Source organism: Hypanus sabinus, chromosome 7 (genome assembly GCF_030144855.1).
Source record: "Hypanus sabinus isolate sHypSab1 chromosome 7, sHypSab1.hap1, whole genome shotgun sequence".
NCBI classification, from domain to species: Eukaryota; Metazoa; Chordata; class Chondrichthyes; order Myliobatiformes; family Dasyatidae; genus Hypanus; species Hypanus sabinus.
Window position 1 is genome coordinate 92763998 of NC_082712.1, and position 27433 is coordinate 92791430.

The 27433-nt window shown below is 52.0% G+C and overlaps 1 protein-coding gene across 2 annotated transcripts in view; it reads right to left on the minus strand.

Annotated features, from left to right (window-relative positions):
• Positions 1-23942, minus strand: part of LOC132397003 (calpain-5-like) — a 68151-nt gene extending 44209 nt beyond the window's left edge. Inside the window, exons 1-3 of one of the 2 annotated variants that reach the window (XM_059975199.1) lie at positions 23751-23942; positions 16010-16203; positions 12157-12288 (exon numbers count right to left, since the gene is read on the minus strand). In XM_059975199.1, coding sequence (XP_059831182.1) covers positions 12157-12288; positions 16010-16174 — 297 coding nt within the window. In that variant the 5' untranslated portion in view covers positions 16175-16203; positions 23751-23942. The remainder of the gene's footprint in view (positions 1-12156; positions 12289-16009; positions 16204-23750) is intronic. The other variant, XM_059975200.1, reaches the window with a different exon arrangement.
• Between the last annotated feature and the right edge of the window lie 3491 nt (positions 23943-27433).

Genomic DNA, 27433 nt, shown 5'->3' on the forward strand with positions numbered 1-27433 from the left:
ACTTCCCTCTCCCGTAAAAAACACGCACTTTCCTCTCCTGTACAAACACGCAGATCTCCCTCACCCGTACGAACACGCATATCTCCCTATCCCGTATGAACACGCACTTCCCTCTCCCGTATGAACACACAGATCTCCCTCTCCCTTATGAACATGCACTTCCCTCTCCCGTATGAAAACGCAGATCTCCCTCTCCCGTATAAACACGCACTACCCTCTCCCGTACAAACACAAAGATCTCCCTCTCCCGTATAAACATGCAGATCTCCCATATAAACACGCAGATCTTCCCCTCCCGTATAAACACGCACTTCCCTCTCCCGTATAAACTCGCAGATCTCCCTCTCCCCTATAAACATGCACTTCCCTCTCCCGTATGAACACGCATTTCCCTCTCCCGTATAAACATGCACTTCCCTCTCCCGTATAAACACGCACTTTCCTCTCCCGTAAAAAACACGCACTTTCCTCTCCTGTACAAACACGCAGATCTCCCTCACCCGTACGAACACGCATATCTCCCTATCCCGTATGAACACGCACTTCCCTCTCCCGTAAAAAACACGCACTTTCCTCTCCTGTACAAACACGCAGATCTCCCTCACCCGTACGAACACGCATATCTCCCTATCCCGTATGAACACGCACTTCCCTCTCCCATATGAACACACAGATCTCCCTCTCCCTTATGAACACGCACTTCCCTCTCCCGTATCAACACGCAGATCTCCCTCTCCCGTATGAACACGCACTTCCCTCTCCCATATGAACACGCAGATCTCCCTCTCCCGTATGAACACGCACTTCCCTCTCCCATATAAACACGCACTTCCCTCTCCCGTATGAACACGCAGATCTCCCTCTCCCATATGAACACGCAGATCTCCCTCTCCTGTATGAACATGGAGATCTCCCTCTCCCATATAAACCCGCACTTCCCTCTCCCGTATATACACGCAGATCTGCCTCTCCCGTATAAACACGCAGTTCTCCCTCTCTTGTACAAAAAAGCAGATCTCCCTCTCCCGTATAAACACGCAGAGCTCCCTCTCCCGTATAAACATGCACTTCCCTCTCCCATATAAACACGCAGATCTCCTTCTCCCATATAAACACGCACTTCCCTCTCCCGTATGAACACGCAGATCTCCCTCTCCCATATGAACACGCAGACCTCCCTCTCCCATATTAAACACGCAGATCTCCCTCTCCCATATAAACCCGCACTTCCCTCTCCCGTATAAAAACGCACTTCCCTCTCCTGTATAAACACGCAGACCTCCCTCTCCCGTATGAACATGCAGACCTCCCTCTCCCGTATGAACACGCACTTCCCTCAGCCGTATAAACACGCACTTCCCTCTCCCGTAAAAAACACGCACTTTCCTCTCGTACAAACACGCAGATCTCCCTCTCCCATATAAACCCGCACTTCCCTCTCCCGTATAAAAACGCACTTCCCTCTCCTGTATAAACACGCACTTCCCTCTCCCGTAAAAAACACGCACTTTCCTCTCCTGTACAAACACGCAGATCTCCCTCACCCGTACGAACACGCATATGTCCCTATCCCGTATGAACACGCACTTCCCTCTCCCATATAAACACGCAGATCTCCCTCTCCCATATGAACATGCAGATCCCCCTCTCCCGTATAAAGAGGCAGATCTCCCTCTCCCATATGAACACGCAGATCTCCCTCTCCCGTATGAACACACAGATCTCCCTCTCCCGTATAAACACGCACTTCCCTCTCCCGTAAAAACCACGCACTTTCCTCTCCTGTACAAACACGCAGATCTCCCTCACCCGTACGAACACGCATATCTCCCTATCCCGTATGAACACGCACTTCCCTCTCCCGTATGAACACACAGATCTCCCTCTCCCTTATGAACATGCACTTCCCTCTCCCGTATGAACACGCACTTCCCTCTCCCGTACGAACATGCACTTCCCTCTCCTGTATGAACACGCACTTCCCTCTCCCGTATGAACACACAGATCTCCCTCTCCCTTATGAACATGCACTTCCCTCTCCCGTATGAAAACGCAGATCTCCCTCTCCCGTATAAACACGCACTTCCCTCTCCCGTATAAACACAAAGATCTCCCTCTCCCGTATAAACATGCAGATCTCCCATATAAACACGCAGATCTTCCTCTCCCATATAAACACGCACTTCCCTCTCCCGTATAAACTCGCAGATCTCCCTCTCCCCTATAAACATGCACTTCCCTCTCCCGTATGAAAACGTAGATCTCCCTCTCCCGTATGAACACGCATTTCCCTCTCCCGTATAAACATGCACTTCCCTCTCCCGTATAAACACGCACTTTCCTCTCCCGTAAAAAACACGCACTTTCCTCTCCTGTACAAACACGCAGATCTCCCTCACCCGTACGAACACGCATATCTCCCTATCCCGTATGAACACGCACTTCCCTCTCCCGTATGAACACACAGATCTCCCTCTCCCTTATGAACACGCACTTCCCTCTCCCGTATATACACGCAGATCTGCCTCTCCCGTATAAACATGCAGTTCTCCCTCTCTTGTACAAAAAAGCAGATCTCCCTCTCCCGTATAAACACGCAGAGCTCCCTCTCCCGTATAAACATGCACTTCCCTCTCCCATATAAACACGCAGATCTCCTTCTCCCGTTTAAACACGCACATCCCTCTCCTGTATAAACACGCAGATCTCCCTCTCCCGTATGAACACGCACTTCCCTCTCCCATATAAACACGCACTTCCCTCTCCCGTATGAACACGCAGATCTCCCTCTCCCATATAAACCCGCACTTCCCTCTCCCGTATAAAAACGCACTTCCCTCTCCTGTATAAACACGCACTTCCCTCTCCCGTAAAAAACACGCACTTTCCTCTCCTGTACAAACACGCAGATCTCCCTCACCCGTACGAACACGCATATCTCCCTATCCCGTATGAACACGCACTTCCCTCTCCCCTATGAACACACAGATCTCCCTCTCCCTTATGAACATGCACTTCCCTCTCCCGTATGAACACGCACTTCCCTCTCCCGTACGAACATGCACTTCCCTCTCCTGTATGAACACGCACTTCCCTCTCCCATATGAACACACAGATCTCCCTCTCCCTTATGAACATGCACTTCCCTCTCCCGTATGAAAACGCAGATCTCCCTCTCCCGTATAAACACGCACTTCCCTCTCCCGTATAAACACAAAGATCTCCCTCTCCCGTATAAACATGCAGATCTCCCATATAAACACGCAGATCTTCCCCTCCCGTATAAACACGCACTTCCCTCTCCCGTATAAACTCGCAGATCTCCCTCTCCCCTATAAACATGCACTTCCCTCTCCCGTATGAAAACGCAGATCTCCCTCTCCCGTATGAACACGCATTTCCCTCTCCCGTATAAACATGCACTTACCTCTCCCGTATAAACACGCACTTTCCTCTCCCGTAAAAAACACGCACTTTCCTCTCCTGTACAAACACGCAGATCTCCCTCACCCGTACGAACACGCTTATCTCCCTATCCCGTATGAACACGCACTTCCCTCTCCCGTAAAAAACACGCACTTTCCTCTCCTGTACAAACACGCAGATCTCCCTCACCCGTACGAACACGCATATCTCCCTATCCCGTATGAACACGCACTTCCCTCTCCCGTATGAACACACAGATCTCCCTCTCCCTTATGAACACGCACTTCCCTCTCCCGTATCAACACGCAGATCTCCCTCTCCCGTATGAACACGCACTTCCCTCTCCCATATGAACACGCAGATCTCCCTCTCCCGTATGAACATGGAGATCTCCCTCTCCCGTATGAACACGCACTTCCCTCTCCCGTATATACACGCAGATCTGCCTCTCCCGTATAAACACGCAGTTCTCCCTCTCTTGTACAAAAAAGCAGATCTCCCTCTCCCGTATAAACACGCAGAGCTCCCTCTCCCGTATAAACATGCACTTCCCTCTCCCATATAAACACGCAGACCTCCCTCTCCCGTATGAACACGCACTTCCCTCAGCCGTATAAACACGCACTTCCCTCTCCCGTATAAACACGCACATCTCCCTCTCCTGTATAAACACGCAGATCTCACTTGCTGTATAAACAGTCCACACACTTCCACCTGCTCAGAACTGAACACCTTTCTAAAATATTCAGACTGCCCATCCCATTCAAGTACACAGAACCCCCCCCTGCCCATATACATCCCCTTCCACCCTCCTAGTGAACTCTGAGAAACTCCGTGTGAAGACAGAATGCTGAAGGTTTCCCAACCCCGTAAATGTGAAGAAGTTTCTCCACGTTTCTGTCTGGAATACCCAAGCCATGTTTCCGTGACGGTGTCCAGGATTTTGGATTCCCCACCAGACTCCATCTGGGTGGAACTATGTGAGAAAGGTGTACGTTTCACTGGGACAGAATCACAGAGTTGCACAGCTGGAAACTGGGCATTCGCCCCATCTGGTCCATGCTCCCCAAGCTACTCCCACTTGGCCCATATCCTGCTAACTCTTCCCTTTGCCTGTCCAAGTGCCTTTTAAATGTTGTTAATGAACGAGTCCAATCCACCTCCTCTGGCAGCTCGGTCCACACACTGACCACCCAGTTGCCCCTCGGGTTCTGATTAAATCTCTGCCCTCTTCCCCTCAGTCTACAGTTTTTAATGCCCCTTCCCTGGGAAAAAGTCTGTGTGCACTCATAGAGTCATGGAACACTACAGCACATAAATGTATATGGATATTGGGTGCAAGTTGACATTGGCATGTGGCAAAGGTAATGTCGCAGTAGTTATGGGGGATTTCAACATGCCGGTGAACTGGGAGAATCAGGTTGGTGCTGGACCCCAGGATAGGGAGTTTGTAGAGCGCCTACGGGATGCATTCTTGGAACAGCTTGTACGAGAGCCGACCAGGGACAAGACTATTCTGGATTTAGTGTTATGTAATGAACAGGATTTGATAAGCGATCTCGCAGTAAAGGAGCCGTTAAGAGGTAATGATCACAATATGATAAACTTTTATCTGCAATTTGAGAAGGATAAGGGCAGCTCGGAGGTGTCAGTGTTGCAGATGAACAGGGGAAACTATGGAGCCATGAGGGAGGAGCTGGCCAAAGTTGACTGGACGGATAGCCCAGCAGAAAAGACAGTGGAACAGCAATGGCAGGTATTCTTGGGAATAATGCACAAGGTGCAAAATCAGTTCATCCCCCAGAGAAGGAAGGATTCAAAGGGGGGAAAGGGGTCACAGTGGTTGACAAAGGAAGTCAGAGATTGCATAGCATTAAAAAAAAGGAAATATGATATGGCTAAGGTGAGTGGGAGGACAGATGATTGGGAAGTTTTTAAGGAACAACAGAACTTAACTAAAAAGACAACGCGAAGAGAAAAAATGAGGTACGAACGCAAGCTAGCCAGAAATATAAAAGAAGATAGCAAAAGCTTTTTTAGGTATGCGAAGAGAAAGAAGATAGTTAAGAACAATGTTGGGCCCTTGAGGAATGAATTGGGAGAAATTGTTATGGGAAACAGAGAAATGGCAGAAGAATTTAATGAGTACTTTAGATCTGTTTTCACTAGGGAAGACACAAGCAATCTCCCAGATGTATGGATGGGCCAAGGACATAGGGTAACAGAGGAAATGAAACAGATTGACATTCGGAAGGAAACGGTGATGAGAAGACTGATGGGACTGAAGGCTGACAAATCCCCAGGTCCAGATGGTCTGCATCCTAGGGTACTAAAGGAGGTGGCCCTGGAAATTGCGGATACATTGGTAATCATTTCCCAATGGTCCTTAGATTCAGGATCAGTTCCTGAGGATTGGAGAATGGCTTATGTTATCCCACTTTTTAAAAAAGGAGGGAGGGAGAAAACACAGAACTATTGACCTGTCAGCCTGACATCGGTGGTGGGAAAGATGCTAGAGTCCATTATTAAGGATGAAATAGTGGCATATCTAGATAGCAGTGATAGAATTGGGCCGAGCCAGCATGGATTTACCAAGGGTAAATCATGCTTGACTAATCTGTTGGAGTTTTTCGAGGATGTAACCAGGAAGTTAGACGGGGGAGATCCAGTGGATGTTGTGTACCTCGATTTTCAGAAGGCATTTGATAAGGTCCCACATAGGAGATTGGTAGGTGAAATCAAAGCTCAGGGCATCGGGGGGAAGGATTTGACATGGATATTAAACTGGTTGGTAGATCGAAAGCAAAGGGTAGCGGTGAATGGGTGTTTCTCGGAATGGCAGGTAGTGACTAGTGGGGTGCCACAGGGCTCAGTATTGGGACCACAGCTGTTTACCATTTACGTTAACGATTTGGATGAAGGCATAGAAAATAACATCAGCAAATTTGCTGATGATACTAAGCTGGGTGGCAGTGTGACATGTGATGAGGATGTTAGGAGAATTCAGGGTGACTTGGATAGGCTGGGTGAGTGGGCAGATACTTGGCAGATGGCGTTTAATGTGAATAAGTGTGAGGTTATCCACTTTGGGAGTAAGAACAGGAAGGCAGATAATTATCTGAACGGTGTAGAGTTGGGTAATGGAGAAATACAAAGAGATCTAGGAGTCCTTGTTCATCAGTCACTGAAGGTGAATGAGCAAGTGCAGCAGGCAGTGAAGAAGGCTAATGGAATGTTGGCCTTTATTACAAAGGGAATTGAGTACAAGAGCAAGGAAATCCTCTTGCATTTGTACAGAGCCCTGGTGAGACCACACCTGGAGTATTGTGTACAGTTTTGGTCTCCAGGGTTAAGGAAGGACATCCTGGCTGTAGAGGAAGTGCAGCGTAGATTCATGAGGTTAATTCCTGGGATGTCTGGACTGTCTTACGCAGAAAGGTTAGAGAGACTGGGCTTGTACATGTTGGAATTAAGGAGATTGAGAGGGGATCTGATTGAAACATATAAGATTATTAAGGGATTGGACAAGATAGAGGCAGGAAGTATGTTCCGGATGCTGGGAGAGTCCGGTACCAGAGGGCATGGTTTGAGAGTAAGGGGTAGGTCATTTAGGACAGAGTTAAGGAGAAACTTCTTCTCCCAGAGAGTTGTGGGGGTGTGGAATGCACTGCCTCGGAAGGTAGTGGAGGCCAATTCTCTGGCTGCTTTCAAGAAGGAGCTAGATAGGTATCTTATGGATAGGGGAATCAAGGGATATGGGGACAAGGCAGGAACAGGGTATTGATAGTGATTGATCAGCCATGATCTCAAAATGGCGGTGCAGGCTCGAAGGGCCGAATGGTCTACTTCTGCACCTATTGTCTATTGTCTATAAATAAGAAATTTCGGCCAATCTAGTTTGTGCCAAAGTATTATTCTACCCAGACCCATCCACCTTACCCGCACTGGGACCACACCCCGCCCATCCATGTACCCACCTAAACTTCTCTTCAATGTGGACATCAAACCCACATCTACCACTTGTGCTGGCAGCTCGTTCCAGAGGCTTTGTCAGCCACATCTACCACACCACTCTCATCGGCCTTCTCACTACAGCTTCAGGAACTTTAATCAGACATGACTTCCCAGGCACAAAGGTGTGTGTGTGTGTGTGTGTGTGTGTGTGTGTGTGTGTGTGTGTGTGTGTGTGTGTGTGTGTGTGTGTGTGTGTGTGTGTGATAAAGGGCCCAAAACTGCTCACAATACTCCAAGTGCAGTCTGACCATTACCTTTATAAAGACTCAGCATGGCATCCTTGTTATTATATTCTAGTCCTCCCGAAATGAACTTACCTTTAGGAACTACCTTTAGGAAGGTAGACTGGGAGTACTGGACCCCAAGAAAGGGAATTTGTGGAGTGCCCCCGAGATGGATTCTTAGAACAGCTTGTACTGGAGCCTACCAGGGAGAAGGCAATTCTGGATCTGGTGTTGTGTAATGAACCGGATTTGATCAGGGACCTCGAGGTAAAGGAGCCATTAGAAGGTAGTGACCATAATATGATATGTTTTAACCTACAATTTGAGAAGGAGAAGGGAAAATCGGATGTGTCAGTATTACAGTTGAACAAAGGGAACTAAGGAGCTATGAGGGAGGAGCTGGCCAAAGTTCAATGGAACAATACCCTAGCAGGGAAGACAGTGGAACAACAATGGCAGGTATTTCTGGGAATAATGCGAAAGGTGCAGGATCGGTTCATTCCAAAGAGGAAGAAAGATCCTAAGGAGAGTAAGGGGCGGCCGTGGCTGACGAGGGAAGTAAAGGACAGTATAAAAATAAAAGAGAAGTATAACATAGCAAAGATGAGCGGGAAGACAGAGGACTGGGAAGCTTTTAAAGAGCAACAGAAGATAACAAAAAAGGCAATACATGGAGAAAAAATGAGGTACGAAGGTAAACTAGCCAAGGATATAAAGGAGGATAGTAAAAGCTTCTTTAGGTATGTGAAAAGCAAAAAAATAGTTAAGACCAAAATTGGGCCATTGAAGACAGAAACGGGTGAATTTATTATGGGGAACAAGGAAATGGCAGATGAGTTGAACAGGTACTTTGGATCTGTCTTCACTAGGGAAGACACAGACAATCTCCCAGATGTAATAGTGGTCAAAGGAACTAGGGTAATGGATGAACTGAGGGAAATTTATATTAGGCAAGAAACGGTGTTGGATAGACTGTTGAGTCTGAAGGCTGTTAAGTCCCCGGGACCTGATGGTCTACATCCCAGGGTACTTAAAGAGGTGGCTCTAGAAATCGTGGATGCATTGGTAATCATTTTCCAATGTTCTATAGTTTCAGGATCAGTTCCTGCTGACTGGAGGGTGGCTAATGTTGTCCCACTTTTCAAGAAAGGAGGGAGAGAGAAAACAGAGAATTATAGACCGGTTAGCCTGATGTCAGTAGTGGGAATGATGCTGGAGTCAATTATAAGAAAGGAAATTACGACACATTTGGATAGCAGTAGAAGGATCAGTCCGAGTCAGCATGGATTTATGAAGGGAAAATCATGCTTGACTAATCTTCTGGAGTTTTTTGAGGATGTAACTATGAAAATGGACGAGGGAGAGCCAGTGGATGTAGTGTACCTGGACTTTCAGAAAGCTTTTGATAAAGTCCCACATAGCAGATTAGTGGGCAAAATTAGGGCACATGGTATTGGGGGCAGAGTATTGACATGGATTGAAAATTGGTTGGCTGACAGGAACCAAAGAGGAGGGATTAACAGGTCCCTTTCGGAATGGCAGGCTGTGACCAGTGGGGTACCGCCAGGTTCGGTGCTGGGACCGCAGCTGTTTACAATATACATTAATGATTTAGATGAAGGGATTAAAAGTAACATTAGCAAATTTGCCGATGACACAAAGCTGGGTGGCAGTATGAAATGTCAGGAAGATATTATGAGAATGCAGGGTGACTTGGACAGGTTGGGTGAGTGGGCAAATGTATGGCAGATGCAGTTTAATGTAGATAAATGTGAGGTTATCCACTTTGGTGGCAAAAGCAGGAAGGCAGATTACTTGCTAAATGGAGTCAAGTTAGGAAAAGGGGAAGTACAATGAGATCTAGGTGTTCTTGTACATCAGTCAATGAAAGCAAGCATGCAGGTATAGCAGGCAGTGAAGAAAGCTAATGGCATGCTGACCTTTATAACAAGAGGAATTGAGTATAGAAGTAAAGAGGTCCTTCTGCAGCTGTACAGGGCTCTGGTGAGATCACACCTGGAGTATTGTGTGCAGTTTTGGTCTCCAAATTTAAGGAAGGACATTCTTGCTATTCAGGGAGTGCAGCGTAGGTTCACAAGGTTAATTCCCGGAATGGCGGGACTGTCATATGTTGAAAGATTGGAGCGACTGGGCTTGTATACACTGGAATTTAGAAGGATGAGAGGGGATCTGATTGAAACATATAAGATTATTAAGGGATTGGACACGCTGGAGGCAGGAAGCATGTTCCCGCTGATGGGTGAGTCCAGAACTAGAGGCCACAGTTTAAGAATAAGGGGTAGGCCATTTAGAACAGAGATGCGGGAAAACTTTTTCACCCAGAGAGTGGCGGATCTGTGGAATGCTCTGCCCCAGATGGCAGTGGAGGCCAAGTCTCTGGATGCATTCAAGAGAGTTAGATAGAGCTCTTATAGATAGTGTGGTCAAGGGATATGGGGAGAGGGCAGGAACGGGGTACTGATTGTGTATGATCAGCTATGATCACAGTGAATGGCGGTGCTGGCTAGAAGGGCCGAATGGCCTACTCCTGCACCTACTGTTTATTGTCTATCCTGTACCAGGTCTCCCAAGTCCCCAATGTCTAAATTTTCTCCGTTTTGAAAATAATCTCCTCCTATATTCATTCTACCAAAGCACATGACCATACGCTTCCCAACACAATATTCCATCTGCCACCTCTTTGCCCATTCTTCCAAACTGTCCAAGTCCTTCTGCAGACACCCAGCTTCCTCAACGCTACCTGGGGGACATAGTTCCTCTTGCCCTCCCCTGCCACCACACGAGCCTCCATATTCAGTGCACCAGTCTCTGTAACGTTTGCGATCTACCACTAAGCAGAGCTTTCCCTCCCAATGACTCTCCGTAGGGATCGCTTGCTCCGTGACTCCTTAGCCTACTCAACCCTCCCTGTAAGCACAATAAGTGCCACACCTGCCCCAAAAACTCCTCCCTCGCCACCATTCAGGGCCCCAAACTGTCCTTCTCCAACTTTGGGCTGAGACCCTTCATCAGGAATGGAAAGGAAGGGGGCAGAAGCCAGAAGAAGGTGGAGCAGGGTGGGGGCAAAGTTCAAGCTGGCAGGTGACCAGGTGAGGGCACAGATTTCTCTAATTTCCAATCAGTGCCCCCCTCAACCCCCACCTTCACCTTCTCTTCTCAGCTGTGCATCATCTCCCTCTGCTTCCCCACCTCCTTCCCTTTCTCCCATGGTCAACTCTCCTCTCCTATCAGATTCCCTCTTCTCCAGCCCTTTTCCTTTCCCACCTATCACCTCCCAGCTTTTCACTTCATCCGTCCCTCCTCCCCACTCACCTGGTCTCACCTATCACCTGCCAGTCTATACTCCTCCCCCTCACCTGGTCTCTCCTATCACCTGCCAGTCTATACTCCTCCCCCTCACCTGGTCTCACCTATCACCTGCCAGTCTATACTCCTCCCCACTCACCTGGTCTCACCTATCACCTGCCAGTTTATACTCCTCCCCCCTCACCTGGTGTCTCCTATCACCTGCCAGTTTATACTCCTCCCCCCTCACCTGGTCTCACCTATCACCTGCCAGTCTATACTCCTCCCCCCTCAGCCAGTGTCTCCTGTCACCTGCCAGTTTATACTCCTCCCCCCTCACCCAGTGTCTCCTGTCACCTGCCAGTTTATACTCCTCCCCCCTCACCCAGTGTCTCCTATCACCTGCCAGTTTATACTCCTCCCCCCTCACCTGGTCTCACCTATCACCTGCCAGTTTATACTCCTCCCCCCTCACCTGGTGTCTCCTATCACCTGCCAGTTTATACTCCTCCCCCCTCACCTGGTGTCTCCTATCACCTGCCAGTTTATACTCCTCCCCCCTCACCCAGTGTCTCCTATCACCTGCCAGTTTATACTCCTCCCCCCTCACCTGGTGTCTCCTATCACCTGCCAGTTTATACTCCTCCCCCCTCACCTGGTCTCACCTATCACCTGCCAGTCTATACTCCTCCCCCCTCACCCAGTGTCTCCTATCACCTGCCAGTTTATACTCCTCCCCCCTCACCCAGTGTCTCACCTATCACCTGCCAGTGTATACTCCTCCCCCCTCACCTGGTCTCACCTATCACCTGCCAGTCTATACTCCTCCCCCCTCACCTGGTCTCACCTATCACCTGCCAGTTTATACTCCTCCCCCCTCACCTGGTCTCACCTATCACCTGCCAGTTTATACTCCTCCCCCCTCACCTGGTCTCACCTATCACCTGCCAGTTTATACTCCTCCCCCCTCACCTGGTGTCTCCTGTCACCTGCCAGTTTATACTCCTCCCCCCTCACCTGGTGTCTCCTATCACCTGCCAGACTATACTCCTCCTGTCCCCCCAACCTCCTCCTTATTCTGGCTTCCGCCCCCTTCCTTTCCAGTGCAGTCGCAGGGTCTCGGCCCAGATTGTCGACTCCCCTCCATAGCCGCTGAGTCCCTGCAGCACTTTGTGTGAAATCAGACCTTTTTCCACAGCGAGGGCTCGGTGGCCAGGCACGAGCAGGCAGCCACAAACCAGCAGTTTCCCAGGCTGCCCTGGTTCAGATCCCGCGAGCTGATCCCGTCGACAAACAGCCGCGGGTCCGTGCACAGTTCCTGGAGAGGGGCGAGAGGGGGAACACATCATCGTCACTCTGTGCCATGTCGTACGACGCAGGTAATCACAGTCTTTCCAAGACAACGATCGTTCGTGGCAAATTCTTCTACAGAAGTGGTTTGCCATTGCCTTCTTATGGGCAGTGTCTTTACGAGACGGGTGACCCCAGCCATTATCAACACTCTTCAGAGATTGTCTGCCTGGGGTCAGGGGTCACATAACCAGGACTTGTGACCTGCACCGGCTGCTCGTTCGACCCTCCACCACCCGCTCCCATGGCTTTGCGTGACACCGACTGGGAGGGTTAAGCAGGAGCTACACCTCGCCCAAGGGTGACCTGCAGGCTAGCGGAGGGATGGAGCACCTCACCCCTCCTTTGGTAGGGACTCATCTGCACCCCACCCTCCTGGCAGATACATTAGGGACATTAAAAAACTCACAGGGCTGATAGAGAAATGGAAAGCTATGTGGGAGTGGAAGGTTAGAGTGAATTTAGAACAGGCTTGAATTAGCCTGTCCTGCAGCTTTACTGTGCGTTAACCACTTCCTCTGGCAGTTCTCTTCATCCTCTGGGTGAAAATGTTCTCACCTAGCCCTTCTTAAAAATCTCTTTGCTGCGATATTAACCACTAGCTCTTGACTCTGTGTGTACTCACTCACTCTGTGGCCCTTGTGGTTTTATGAACCTTCAGGAGATCACCCACTGAGTCCCTGCAATATGCCCGGACCAACCATTGCTCTGAGCTGGAGATCTTTTAACATAGCCTGAAAACGGTGCAACGCTTCAATAAAACATAACATAAAAGCAAATTCCAGTGGTGTGACAATGAAGGCCATGTGCATGGGGGAGTTTCTGTTACCGGCTGGCCATGCATCTCAGAGGGAACAGTGCTCCTATCACCCAAGGAGTTATGTCCCCTTCCGCACAACCTCTCTAAACAACTCACGCCTCGGGTCCCGAGAACATCTTCCTTGTCAAGTCGGAGGGAGGTGAGTTGGGGTTTTGATAGAAATACTCCCCTCCCCCACCGCCTGTCACACAGTGTGGAACACCCTCACGGCCCCTCCCACTGTGTGGACGAGACCCCTCACCGCTCCTCCCACAATGCAAAGCTCCCTTACCATCCTTCCCACAGTGTAGAGGTCCCTCATCACCCCTCCCACAATGTGGATCTCTCTCACCACCCCGCCACAGTGCAAAGCTCCCTCCCGCAGTATGGCGCTCTCTCCTCAGTGTATCACTCTCACCCCACCACCCATCCACAGTATGGAGCTCCCTCACCATCTATTTCACAGTGTGGAGCTCCCTCACCATCCCTTTCACAGTGTGGAGCTCCACCATCACTCACATGTGGAGTTCCCTCACCGTCTCTTTCACAGTGCGGAGCTCCCTCAACGTCCCTTTCACAGCGTGTAGCTCCCTCACCATCCCTTTCACAGAGTGGAGCTCCCTCACCATCCCTTTCACAGAGTGGAGCTCCCACCATCCCTTTCACAGAGTGGAGCTCCCTCACTGTCCCTTTCACAGAGTGGAGCTCCCTCACAGTCCCTTTCACAGAGTGGAGCTCCCTCACCGTCCCTTCCACAGTGTGGAGCTCCCTCACCATCCCTTTCACAGAGTGGAGCTCCCTCATCGTCCCTTTCACAGAATGGAGCTCCCTCACCATCCCTTTCACAGTATGGAGCTCCCTCACTGTCCCTTTCACAGTGTGGAGCTCCCTCATCATCTCTTTCACAGTGTGGAGCTCCCTCACCGTCCCTTTCACAGTGTGGACCTCCCTCACCATCCCTTTCACAGAGTGGAGCTCCCTCCTCATCGCCCCTCGCACAGAGTGGAGCTCCCTCCTCATCGCCCCTCGCACAGAGTGGCCCTCCCTCAGCACACCTGCCGCAGTCTGGTTTCGCTCCAGACTCAGTGAGCTGGGGCTCCGCTGCGGGTATACCCGGCTCTCCGAGTCAGCGCGGGCCTGCACCACCATCCTGCGGCTGTGGCTCGTATCCGCGGCTTCCTGTCGGATACTTCACTGAAGAATCTGCATTGCTGCTGGCCTTTCCCGATTCGTCCCAGAGCATCTACGGAGAGGAATCAACGGGCAGAGATCTTTCATCAGGAAGATAATATTGGAAGAACTCAACCAATCAGGAAGGAAATAAAGTCCACATTCCCTTGACTGGAAAGGAAGGGGGCAGAAGCAAGAATTGCAGAAGCGGTGGGGCGGGAGGAGGCTGTGGGGACGGTCGGAGGACAGACTGGCAGGTGATAGGTGACACCAGATGAGGGTTTCTATCCCCCTTCCTTTCCAGTCTTGATGAAGAGCTTCACCCCACATCAACTATTTATTCCCTTCCTGGCTTTCTTCCAACATAATTTTCCTTAAGGATCTGAGCAGAAACATCAACTGTTTACTGCTCTCCATAGATATTGCCTGACCTGTTGAGTTCTTCCAGCATTGTGTGTGTGTGTGTGAATCAGAGATCTCCTTGGCAAGGAAGATTAAGAATCCCGAGGCGTTTTACACTTTCCTTAAAAACAAAATAATTCAGGAGAGGGTGGGGCCACTGAAGAACAAAGAAGAGAATTTATGCCTGGGGCCTGTGGAACTGGATGACCAGTTCACTAGTCAGCTCTATTTGGCACAGGGCGGCATGGTAGTGTAGTTTCCGCATGGTGCAATGATTTGCTGTACTGGTGACCCAGGTTCAATTCACGGGTCAATTTCAATTACAGGCCGCTGCCTGTGAGGGGTTTGTACGTTCTCTCTGTCCTCCGGGTGCTCTGGTTTCCTCCCACAGTCCAAAGTTTAGTGTAAATTGTCCCGTGATTAGGCTGGGAAACAGAACGTGTGGCTTTGCGTCAAATCAAATCAGTGGGAATACGGACTAGAACGGAATGGTTTACAGCACATCAGTTCCTGCCACTGTCTGTCCTGTGAGGAGTTTGTTATCTCTCCCTGCAGGCTTCCCCTGGGTTCTCCAGTTTCCTCCGAAGATGCATGGGTTCGGGCTCGTAAATCGTGAATGTTGGTGCTGGAAGCACGGAGACACTTTCAGGCTGCCCACCCGCATCCTCGGAATGTGTTGGTCATTGGGAAAACAGCACACGCTCACCAAGTGTCTGTTCGCCACGTGTGCTCAGAGTGACCTGCACACCTCTGTTGTACTTACCCAGGGAGGAGGGGTGTCCCCTTCACAGGGCACTCCTGTCCACTTGAACAAGTCTGAACATTCTACTCTGACCGGCCTCTTTATCAAGGTCCACACAACTGCCATTCACCGGATCTTTTTTTGTTTTACACACCATTTTCTGTAAACTCTAGATTAGGGGTTCCCAGCCTTTTCCAAACCATTAACTGAGGGGGCCATGGACCCAGGTTGGGAACTCTGCTCCAGAAACTGTTGTGTGTGAAAATCCTGGGAGATCGACAGATTTGAAACACTCAAACCACCCTGTCTGGCACCAACAATCATTCGACAGTCAGAGTCACTTCGATCACATTTCTTCCCCATTCTGATGTTTGGTCTGGACAACAACTGAACCTCTTGACCACGTCTGAATGCTTTTATGCATCGAGTTGCTGCCACATGATTGGCTGAATAGATATTTGCATTAACGAGCAGGTGTACTGAATGAAGTGGTCACTGAGTAGTTCACAGAATGTTTCGATGTACAAGTGACCGAGAAAGCTAATCTTTAAACTTTAACACAATCTTTATACGTACCGCAGGTCGCTTCCACTCAATTGTCCCAGGAGGTGATCTCGTGTAGTAGATGGAATTGTCAGAGGTGGGGAAAAGGGGGTCCTCAAACAGGACCCCCCTCTTCTGGCAACTCCTCTGCAAAGCCCGGTACCTCTGGTCCTTGAATGGCCGCACGCGCTGAGGCATGGCTCACAGACGGAAGGAGGCAGGCAGTCCTGGCAGAGGGAGAGGGAGAGGCAGGTGTTGGTAGGGATTCATCGAGGATCGAGGATCGAGGATGCACGTATGAGTGCAGGAGCGAGGGGAGGCAGGACCTGCCGAGTCTCCCAGTCCGATGAGAGTGTTAGTATTTACAGGGGGGCCCCGGGGAGTGTGTCAGTATTTACAGGGGGGTCCCAGGGAGTGTGTCAGTATTTACAGGGGGTCCCGGGGAGTGTGTCAGTATTTACAGGGGGGCCCCGGGGAGTGTGACAGTATTTACATGGGGTCCCGGGGAGTGTGTCAGTATTTACAAGGGGCCCCGGGGAGTGTATCAGTATTTTCAGGGGCCCCGGGGAGTGTGACAGTATTTACAGGGGTTCCCGGTGAGTGTGTCAGTATTTACAGGGGGTCCCGGTGAGTGGGTCAGTATTTACAGGGGTTCCCGGTGAGTGTGTCAGTATTTACAAGGGGTTCTGGGGAGTGTGTCCGTATTTACAGGGGGTCCCGGGGAGTGTGCCAGTATTAACAGGGGGGTCCCGGGGAGTGTGTCACTATTTACAGGGGGGCCCCGGGGAGTGTGTCAGTATTTACAGGGGGGCCCCGGGGAGTGTGACAGTATTTACAGGGGGGCCCCGGGGAGTGTGACAGTATTTACATGGGGTCCCGGGGAGTGTGTCAGTATTTACAGGGGGCCCCCGGGGAGTGTGTCAGTATTTACAGGGGGGTCCGGGGAGTGTGACAGTATTTACAGGGGGGCCCCGGGGAGTGTGTCAGTATTTACAGGGGGGTCCGGGGAGTGTGTCAGTATTTACAGGGGGGCCCCAGGGAGTGTGACAGTATTTACAGGGGGGCCCCGGGGAGTGTGTCAGTATTTACAGGGAGTCCTGGGGAGTGTGTCAGTATTTACAGGGGGACACGGGGAGTGTGTCAGCATTTACAGGGGGGTCCCGGGGAGTGTGACAGTATTTACAGGGGGGCCCCGGGGAGTGTGACAGTATTTACAGGGGGTCACGGGGAGTGTGTCAGCATTTACAGGGGGGTCCCAAGGAGTATGACAGTATTTACAGGGGGTCCGGGGGAGTGTGACAGTATTTACAGGGGGCCCCGGGGAGTGTGTCAGTATTTACAGGGGGGCCCCGGGGAGTGTGACAGTATTTACAGGGGGTCCGGGGAGTGGGACAGTATTTAAGGGGGGTTACCAGAGAGTGTGTCAGTATTTACAGGGGGTCACGGGGAGTGTGTCAGTATTTTCAGGGGCCCCGGGGAGTGTGACAGTATTTACAGGGGGGCCCCGGGGAGTGTGACAGTATTTACAGGGAGTCCTGGGAAATGTGTGTCAGTATTTACAGGGGGTCATGGGGAGTGTGACAGTATTTACAGGGGGCCCCGGGGAGTGTGTCAGTATTTACAGGGAGTCCTGGGAAATGTGTGTCAGTATTTACAGGGGGTCCCGGGGAGTGTGTCAGTATTTACAAGGCGGTCCAGGGGAGTGTGACAGTATTTACAGGGGGCCCCGGGCAGTGTGTCAGTATTTAAGGGGGGTCCGGGGGAGTGTGACAGTATTTACAGGGGGCCCCGGGGAGTGTGTCAGTATTTACAGGGGGGTCCCGGGGAGTGTGTCAGTATTTACAGGGGGTCCGGGGGAGTGTGACAGTATTTGCAGGGGGCCCCGGGGAGTGTGTCAGTATTTACAGGGGGGCCACGGGGAGTGTGTCAGCATTTACAGGGGGTCCGGAGAGTGTGACAGTATTTACGGGGGGGCCCCGGGGAGTGTGTCAGTATTTACAGGGGGGCCCCGGGGAGTGTGACAGTATTTACAGGGGGTCCGGGGAGTGTGACAGTATTTACGGGGGGGCCCCGGGGAGTGTGTCAGTATTTACAGGGGGGCCCCGGGGAGTGTGACAGTATTTACAGGGGGATCCCGGGGAGTGTGACAGTATTTACAGGGGGTCACGGGGAGTGTGTCAGCATTTACAGGGGGGTCCCGGGGAGTGTGACAGTATTTACAGGGGGGTCCCGGGGAGTGTGTCAGTATTTTCAGGGGCCCCGGGGAGTGTGACAGTATTTACAGGGGGGCCCCGGGGAGTGTGACAGTATTTACAGGGGGTCACGGGGAGTGTGACAGTATTTACGGGGGGTTACCAGGGAGTGTGTCAGTATTTACAGGGGGGCCCCGGGGAGTGTGTCAGTATTTACAGGGAGTCCTGGGGAGTGTGTCAGTATTTACAGGGGGTCACGGGGAGTGTGTCACTATTTACAGGGGGTCCGGGGAAGTGTGACAGTATTTACAGGGGGCCCCGGGGAGTGTGTCAGTATTTACAGGGGGGCCCCGGGGAGTGTGTCAGTATTTACAGGGGGGTCCGGGGAGTGTGACAGTATTTACAGGGGGGCCCCGGGGAGTGTGTCAGTATTTACAGGGGGGTCCGGGGAGTGTGTCAGTATTTACAGGGGGGCCCCAGGGAGTGTGTCAGTATTTACAGGGGTTCCCGGGGAGTGTGTCAGTATTTACAGGGGGGCCCCGGGGAGTGCGTCAGTATTTAAGGGGGGTCCGGGGGAGTGTGACAGTATTTACAGGGGGCCCCGGGGAGTGTGTCAGTATTTACAGGGGGGTCCCGGGGAGTGTGACAGTATTTACAGGGGGGTCCTGGGGAGTGTGACAGTATTTACAGGGTGGCCCCGGGGAGTGTGACAGTATTTACAGGGGGTACGGGGAGTGTGTCAGTATTTACAGGGGGAACCCGGGGGAGTGTGACAGTATTTACAGGGGGCCCCGGGGAGTGTGTCAGTATTTACAGGGGGGTGCCGGGGAGTGTGTCAGTATTTACAGGGGGTCCGGGGGAGTGTGACAGTATTTACAGGGGGCCCCAGGGAGTGTGTCAGTATTTACAGGGGGGTCCGGGGAGTGTGACAGTATTTACAGGCGGGCCCCGGGGAGTGTGTCAGTATTTACAGGGGGGTCCCGGGGAGTGTGACAGTATTTACAGGGGGGTCCCGGGGAGTGTGTCAGTATTTACAGGGGGTCCGGGGGAGTGTGACAGTATTTACAGGGGGCCCCGGGGAGTGTGTCATTATTTACAGGGGGGTCCCAGGGAGTGTGACAGTATTTACAGGGGGGTCCCGGGGAGTGTGTCAGTATTTACAGGGGGGTCTCGGGTAGTGTGACAGTATTTACAGGCGGGCCCCGGGGAGTGTGTCAGTATTTACAGGGGGGTCCCGGGGAGTGTGACAGTATTTACAGGGGGGTCCCGGGGAGTGTGTCAGTATTTACAGGGGGGTCCCGGGGAGTGTGTCAGTATTTACAGGGGGTCCGGGGGAGTGTGACAGTATTTACAGGGGGCCCCGGGGAGTGTGTCATTATTTACAGGGGGGTCCCAGGGAGTGTGACAGTATTTACAGGGGGGTCCCGGGGAGTGTGTCCCTATTTACAGGGGGGTCTCGGGGAGTGTGACAGTATTTACAGGGGGGTCCCGGGGAGTGTGTCAGTATTTACAGGGGGGTCCCGGGGAGTGTGACAGTATTTACAGGGGGTCCGGGGAGTGTGTCAGTATTTACAGGGGGAACCCGGGGGAGTGTGACAGTATTTACAGGGGGGTCCCGGTGAGTGTGACAGTATTTACAGGGGGGTCCGTGGGAGTGTGACAGTATTTACAAGGGGGTCCGGGGAGTGTGACAGTATTTACAGGGGGTCCCGGGGAGTGTGTCAGTATTTACAGGGGGGTCCCGGGGAGTGTGACAGTATTTACAGGGGGTCCCGGGGAGTGTGTCAGTATTTACAGTGGGGTCCCGGGGAGTGTGACAGTATTTACAGGGGGGTCCCGGGGAGTGTGACAGTATTTACAGGGGGTCCCGGGGAGTGTGACAGTATTTACAGGGGGGTCCGGGGAGTGTGACAGTATTTACAGGGGGGTCCGGGGAGCATGTTGGTGCCTCAGGGAATGTCAGTGCTTTTAAGGGGTACCATGGAGGCTGCTAGTTTTTTGTGCAAACACCTCCCTGCCCGTGAGTTGGGATTTTTATTGTGGAGTGGCGGGGGGGAGGGCTGCTGCTTGTGCATGTGGGGGGGGGGGTTTGTGGTTCTAAGGTTTTTCTGCCGTTCATTCTTGTGTTTTGAGGATGTTTGTGAGGAGTAAGAATCTCAGGGTGTATGATGCATCCTCTGATATTAAACAGAACATTTAATTACTAGTTTAACTGGTTTTATTTTATTGACACACTGTGGTGAACTACATATACCTGTCTGGACATGCCCCCCACCCCCGCTGACTGCTCCTGCGGCTCCTCCCACAGACCCCGGTATAAAGGCGTTTAGAGGCACTGCTCCTCCCTCAGTCTCCAGGATGTTGTGTGGTGGTCACTTGCTGCTTGTGCTTTCTTCCAGCCAGTAAAAGCCTACCTTAACCCACGCCTCAGAGTTACTGATGGTGCATCACATACGACATGAAATAGGCCTTCCTGCCCCTTCAAGCCGTGCTGCCCCGTGTATTAGGCTATCCTAGCCTAATACTGGACAATTTACAATGACCAATTAACCTGCCAACCAGTACGTCTTTGGACTGTGGGAGGACCCGGAGGAAACCCACACGATCATGGGGAGAACGTACAAACTCCTCACAGACAGCGGTGGGAACTGAACCCAGTCGCTTGTAGTATTACCAGCCATTGCTCTGTCGTGCTGCCCCAGTCTGCACAACATTGTGGGCCGAAAGGCCTGTTACTGTGCTGTACTTTTCAATGTTCTACATACCTATTTATGCCTCCCTCCACCTCAACCACTCCAGAGAGAGGAACCCTACCTTGCCAATCCTTTCCCTGCGGTTCAAACCAAGTTTAAAAGCTGCCCGGAATGACGCAGACAAACCTATTAGCAGGCTCGTTGGACCTGATTTAGTGCTGGAGCAACCTGCCCGGCTGGTACAGGTCCCACCTTCTGCAGGAATGGTCCCACTGACTCAGGAGGCTCAAGCATTCCCTTCTCCTCCACTCCTGAGGTCACACACCCTCCCTGCTGCTGGAGGTTACAAGATGAAGCTAAGAGCTTCTGGAGGAACGCCTACTGGGTGTTTAACAGACAGGCAGACAGACATACTTTATTGATCCCAAGGGAAACTGGGTTAAGAAGTTCTGTTTGGTGTTGGCTTTGGTCGGCCCAGGGACTGAGTTCAAGGGACGTGAGGTAGTGTTGCAGCCCTATAAAACACTTGGAGTATTGTGCTTGTTTCTGATTTTGGAAGGATGTGGAAGCTTTAGGGAGGGTGTAGAGGAGGAGGTACATCTCTACCAAAGGAGGTGTGAGGCGCTCCTTCCCTCCGCTAGCCTGCAGGTCACCCTTGGGCGAGGTGTAGCACCCGCCTAGCCACCGATCCACGGGAGCAGGTAGTGAATGGTCGTACGAGCAGCCGGTGCAGATCACAAGTCCTGGTTATGTGACAACTGACACCAGAGAGACAGTCTCTGAAGAGTATTGATAATGGCTGGGATCACCTGTCTTGTAAAGACACTGCCCAGAAGAAGCCAATGGCAAACCACTTATGTAGGAAAAAATTGCAAAAAAAAAATCATGGTCGTGGGATTACCATGATCGCCCATATCACACGACACAGTACATAACAAATGATCAAACGAGAGGAGGTTCACCAGGGTGCTGTCTGGATCAGAGAACATGTCTGATGAGGAGAGGGTGAGTGAGCTGGGGCTTCTCTCTCTGGAGTGAAGGAAATGAGAGGAGATTTGATAGGGGTGTACAAGATGATAGGGGGCATAGATAGAGTTGTCAGCCAGGAACTTCTTCCCAGGGTGGAACTGGCTAACATGAAGGGGCATCATTTTAAGGTGATTAGAGGAGAGTATAGGGAGATAACAGAGGTAGTTTTTCACAGAGAGGGTTGTGTGCGCATGTAATGCCCTGCCAAGGGGGTAGATGGAGGCAGATACATTAGAAAGTTTGAAGAGACTCTTAGATCTGCACAGGGATGATAGAAAAATAGAGGGCATTGTGGGAGGGAAGGGTTAGATTAGTAGGTTAAAAGGCCAGCACAATATTATGGGCCGAAAGGCCTGTACTGTTCTGTAATGTTCTATGAACTCAGTGGCTCAAACAACATCTGGGCATCAGTGCTTCAGGACCCTCGGTTATGACAGATTGACCTCCTCCACAACCTATGTAGGATCAATCTCACCTCATTCCATTGCTGGGAAACACCACACTGGTCTCTCCCCTCTTTGTAAACCCTGGAATGACTCGAGTCTAGCCAAGACACCAAAACTACCAGGTCACCATTAGGTATGGCGGGTGCATCGCCACTTGAGGGATTGTCCTCTGAGGCAGCAGCTTTCAGCCATAAAGAGCCCACGGAAATCCCCCTGAAGCTCTGGGCTGGACCACTGATTTGGAATCAACAGTGAGACATCTCATCAAAGCCCGACGGAACGCCGGCGGTCTGCTTTTGTGATGAAATTCAGAAATGCTTAACTCAAGGATAAGGAATCCCTGGGGAAGGAATATCGAGTGGAACCTCACCTGTCTGGGAATCCCTGGGGAAGGAATATCGAGTGGAAACTCACCTCTCTGGGAAATGGGGAAGGAATATCGAGTGGAACCTTACCTGTCTGGGAAATGGGAAAGCAATATCGAATGGAACCTCACTTGTGTGGGAAATGGGGAAGGAATATCGAGTGGATGTTCCTGTCTGGGAAGTGGGGTGAGATAACAGGCAAAATCTTGCCTCCCTCCCCATCTCCACTGACCTGCCCCCCTCAGTTCCTTTCCCATACCCACCATCCCACCCAGGGGCTCTCTCCTTTCATTCACCTTTTTCAAATCTTCCCACCTCACACCCTGCCCCAGTCCCTGGTTCAATACTGCCAACTAAACCCACCCTAACCCGCCCACCTGCTTCTGCCTATGGCCAGCCTCACCCCTAACCACTATACATGGACCAGCTCCCCTCTACACTCTCAGTCATGAAGCAGGTTCTCGACCTGGAATGCCGGGCATCCCTCTCCTCTCCATCCCTCCAGCCGTTTGTGCTTTGCCTCAGGGTCCACTCTGCACCTGCTCACATTCTCTTTGTGCTACACACCAGTACAACTCCCTCAGATATCTACCCATCTACCGCTTGGAAAGTGTGTGTGTGTGTGTGTGTAAAAGAAAGACTCTCTGACAATCCTCACTTGGTGTTTCTAAACAGCCCCCCTCCACCCTCCACCACTCCCGTCACCTCCACATCTGCCTCTGCCTCTCTCTCTCTCTCTGCTAACTTCCTCTTTCTGTCTTTCTGCCTCCTTCTCTCTGTCACTCTCTCTGTTGTTTCCTTCTCTCTCTCTCTCTCTCTCTCTCTCTCTCTTTCTGTCTGTCTGTCTGTCCCCCCTTCCCTTTCTCTGTCTCTCTGCTGTTTCCTTCTCTCTCCCTTCCTGTCTCTTTCTTTCTCACTCTCTGACCCTGTCTGTCTGTCTGTCTGTCTATCTCTCTGCTGTGTCCCCTGCTCTCTATCTCTGTCTAGCTCTCCCACCTCACAAACCATCCACACACCACCTCCTGCAGATCAAACCCAGCCGCACTGACCTGGCCAGGGGAAATCTTTGCCTTCGATGGCCACTGGAAAAGATGGCCAAGCATTCACTGGCTGTGTGCAAACCAGCCTTCCGCACACCACACTGGTCGGTGATTGTGAAACAGATGACATTTCAGGTGAACAGCGGGAACAAACTGGGACTTCCTGGATGACGTTACGTTCAATCCATAAACACACACACTTTAACCCTTTAAAGGATATTACAAATCGCTGTCATATGCTTTCCTATCACAGGAGAGTAGTTACGAAGGTACCGGGGAGCGTGACAGTCTTTACAGGGGGGTCCCGGGGAGTGTGTCAGTATTTACAGGGGGTCCCGGGGAGTGTGTCTGGATTTACAGGGGTCTCAGGGAGTGTGTCAGTATTTACATGGGGCCCCGGGGAGTGTGTCTGTATTTACAGGGGGGCCCCGGGGAGTGTGTCTGTATTTACAGGGGTCTCAGGGAGTGTGTCAGTATTTACATGGGGCCCCGGGGAGTGTGTCTGTATTTACAGGGGGGCCCCGGGGAGTGTGTCTGTACTTACAGGGGGCCCCGGGGAGTGTGTCAGTATTTACAGGGGGGCCCCGGGGAGTGTGTCAGTATTTACAGGGGGTCCCGGGGAGTGTATCAGTATTTACAGGGGGGTCCGGGGGAGTGTGTCAGTATTTATATGGGGCCCCGGGGAGTGTGTCTGTATTTACAGGGGTTCCCAGGGAGTGTGTCTGTATTTACAGGGGGGTCACGGGGAGTGTGTCAGTATTTACAAGGGTTCCCGGGGAGTGTGTCAGTATTTACAGGGGGGTCCCGGGGAGTGTGTCAGTATTTATATGGGGCCCCGGGGAGTGTGTCTGTATTTACAGGGGTTCCCAGGGAGTGTGTCAGTATTTACGGGGGTCTCAGGGAGTGTGTCTGTATTTACAGGGGGGCCCCGGGGAGTGTGTCCGTATTTACAGGGGGCCCCGAGGAGTGTGTCCCTATTTACAGGGGTTCCCGGGGAGTGTGTCAGTATTTACAGGGGTTCCCGGGGAGTGTGTCAGTATTTACAGGGGGGCCCCGGGGAGTGTGTCCGTATTTACAGGGGGTCCCGGGGAGTCTGTCAGTATATACAGGGGGGCCCCGGGGAGTGTGTCAGTATTTACAGGGGTTCCCGGGGAGTGTGTCAGTATTTACAGGGGTTCCCGGGGAGTGTGTCAGTATTTACAGGGGGTCCCGGGGAGTGTGTCAGTATTTACAGGGGTTCCCGGGGAGTGTGTCAGTATTTACAGGGGGGCCCCGGGGAGTGTGTCAGTACTTACAGGGGTTCCCGGGGAGTGTGTCAGTATTTACAGGGGTTCCCAGGGAGTGTGTCAGTATTTACAGGGGGTCCTGGGGAGTGTGACAGTATTTACAGGGGGTCCCGGGGAGTGTGTCAGTATTTACAGGGGTTCACGGGGAGTGTGTCAGTATTTACAGGGGGGCCCCGGGGAGTGTGTCAGTACTTACAGGGGTTCCCGGGGAGTGTGTCAGTATTTACAGCGGGGCCCCGGGGTGTGTGTCAGTATTTACAGGGGTTCCCAGGAAGTGTGTCAGTATTTACAAGGGGTCCCGGGGAGTGTGACAGTATTTATAGGGGGTCCCGGGGAGTGTGTCAGTATTTACAGCGGGGCCCCGGGGAGTGTGTCCCTATTTACAGGGGTTCCCAGGGAGTGTGTCAGTATTTACAGGGGGGCCCCGGGGAGTGTGTCAGAATTTCCTGGGGTCCCAGGGGAGTGTGTCAGTATTTACAGGGGGGCCCCAGGGAGTGTGTCAGTATTTACAGGGGTTCCCAGGGAGTGTGTCAGTATTTACAGGGGTTTCCAGGGAGTGTGTCTGTATTTACAGGGGGCCCAGGGGAGTGTGTCCCTATTTACAGGGGTTCCGGGGAGTGTGTCAGTATTTACAGGGGTTTCCGGGGAGTGTGTCAGTATTTACATGGGGTCCCGGGGAGTGTGTCAGTATTTACAGGGGGGCCCCGGGGAGTGTGTCAGTATTTACAGGGGTTCACGGGGAGTGTGTCAGTATTTACAGGGGGGCCCCGGGGAGTGTGTCAGTATTTACAGGGGTTCCCGGGGAGTGTGTCAGTATTTACAGGGGGGTCCCGGGGAGTGTGTCTGTATTTACAGGGGGACCCCGGGGAGTGTGTCTGTATTTACAGGGGGTCCCGGGGAGTGTGTCAGTATTTACAGGGGGGTCCCTGGGAGTGTGTCAGTATTTACAGGGGGGACCGGGGAGTGTGTCTGTACTTACAGGGGGCCCCGGGGAGTGTGTCTGTATTTACAGGGGGTCCCGGGGAGTGTGTCAGTATTTACAGGGGGTCCCGGGGAGTGTGTCTGTATTTACAGGGGGGCCCCGGGGAGTGTGTCAGTATTTACAGGGGGGTCCCGGGGAGTGTGTCAGTATTTACATGGGGCCCCGGGGAGTGTGTCTGTATTTACAGGGGGGCCCCGGGGAGTGTGTCCGTATTTACAGGGGGCCCCGAGGAGTGTGTCCCTATTTACAGGGGTTCCAGGGGAGTGTGTCAGTATTTACAGGGGTTCCCGGGGAGTGTGTCAGTATTTACAGGGGGGTCCCGGGGAGTGTGTCAGTATTTACAGCGGGGCCCCGGGGTGTGTGTCAGTATTTACAGGGGTTCCCAGGGAGTGTGTCAGTATTTACAGGGGGTCCCGGGGAGTGTGACAGTATTTACAGGGGGTCCCGGGGAGTGTGTCAGTATTTACAGCGGGGCCCCGGGGAGTGTGTCCCTATTTACAGGGGTTCCCAGGGAGTGTGTCAGTATTTACAGGGGGGCCCCGGGGAGTGTGTCAGAATTTCCTGGGGTCCCAGGGGAGTGTGTCAGTATTTACAGGGGGGCCCCAGGGAGTGTGTCAGTATTTACAGGGGTTCCCGGGGAGTGTGTCAGTATTTACAGGGGGTCCCGGGGAGTGTGTCAGTATTTACAGGGGTTCCCGGGGAGTGTGTCAGTATTTACAGGGGGGCCCCGGGGAGTGTGTCAGTACTTACAGGGGTTCCTGGGGAGTGTGTCAGTATTTACAGGGGTTCCCGGGGAGTGTGTCAGTATTTACAGGGGGGCCCCGGGGAGTGTGTCCGTATTTACAGGGGGTCCCGGGGAGTCTGTCAGTATATACAGGGGGGCCCCGGGGAGTGTGTCAGTATTTACAGGGGTTCCCGGGGAGTGTGTCAGTATTTACAGGGGTTCCCGGGGAGTGTGTCAGTATTTACAGGGGGTCCCGGGGAGTGTGTCAGTATTTACAGGGGTTCCCGGGGAGTGTGTCAGTATTTACAGGGGGGCCCCGGGGAGTGTGTCAGTACTTACAGGGGTTCCCGGGGAGTGTGTCAGTATTTACAGGGGTTCCCAGGGAGTGTGTCAGTATTTACAGGGGGTCCTGGGGAGTGTGACAGTATTTACAGGGGGTCCCGGGGAGTGTGTCAGTATTTACAGGGGTTCACGGGGAGTGTGTCAGTATTTACAGGGGGGCCCCGGGGAGTGTGTCAGTACTTACAGGGGTTCCCGGGGAGTGTGTCAGTATTTACAGCGGGGCCCCGGGGTGTGTGTCAGTATTTACAGGGGTTCCCAGGAAGTGTGTCAGTATTTACAAGGGGTCCCGGGGAGTGTGACAGTATTTATAGGGGGTCCCGGGGAGTGTGTCAGTATTTACAGCGGGGCCCCGGGGAGT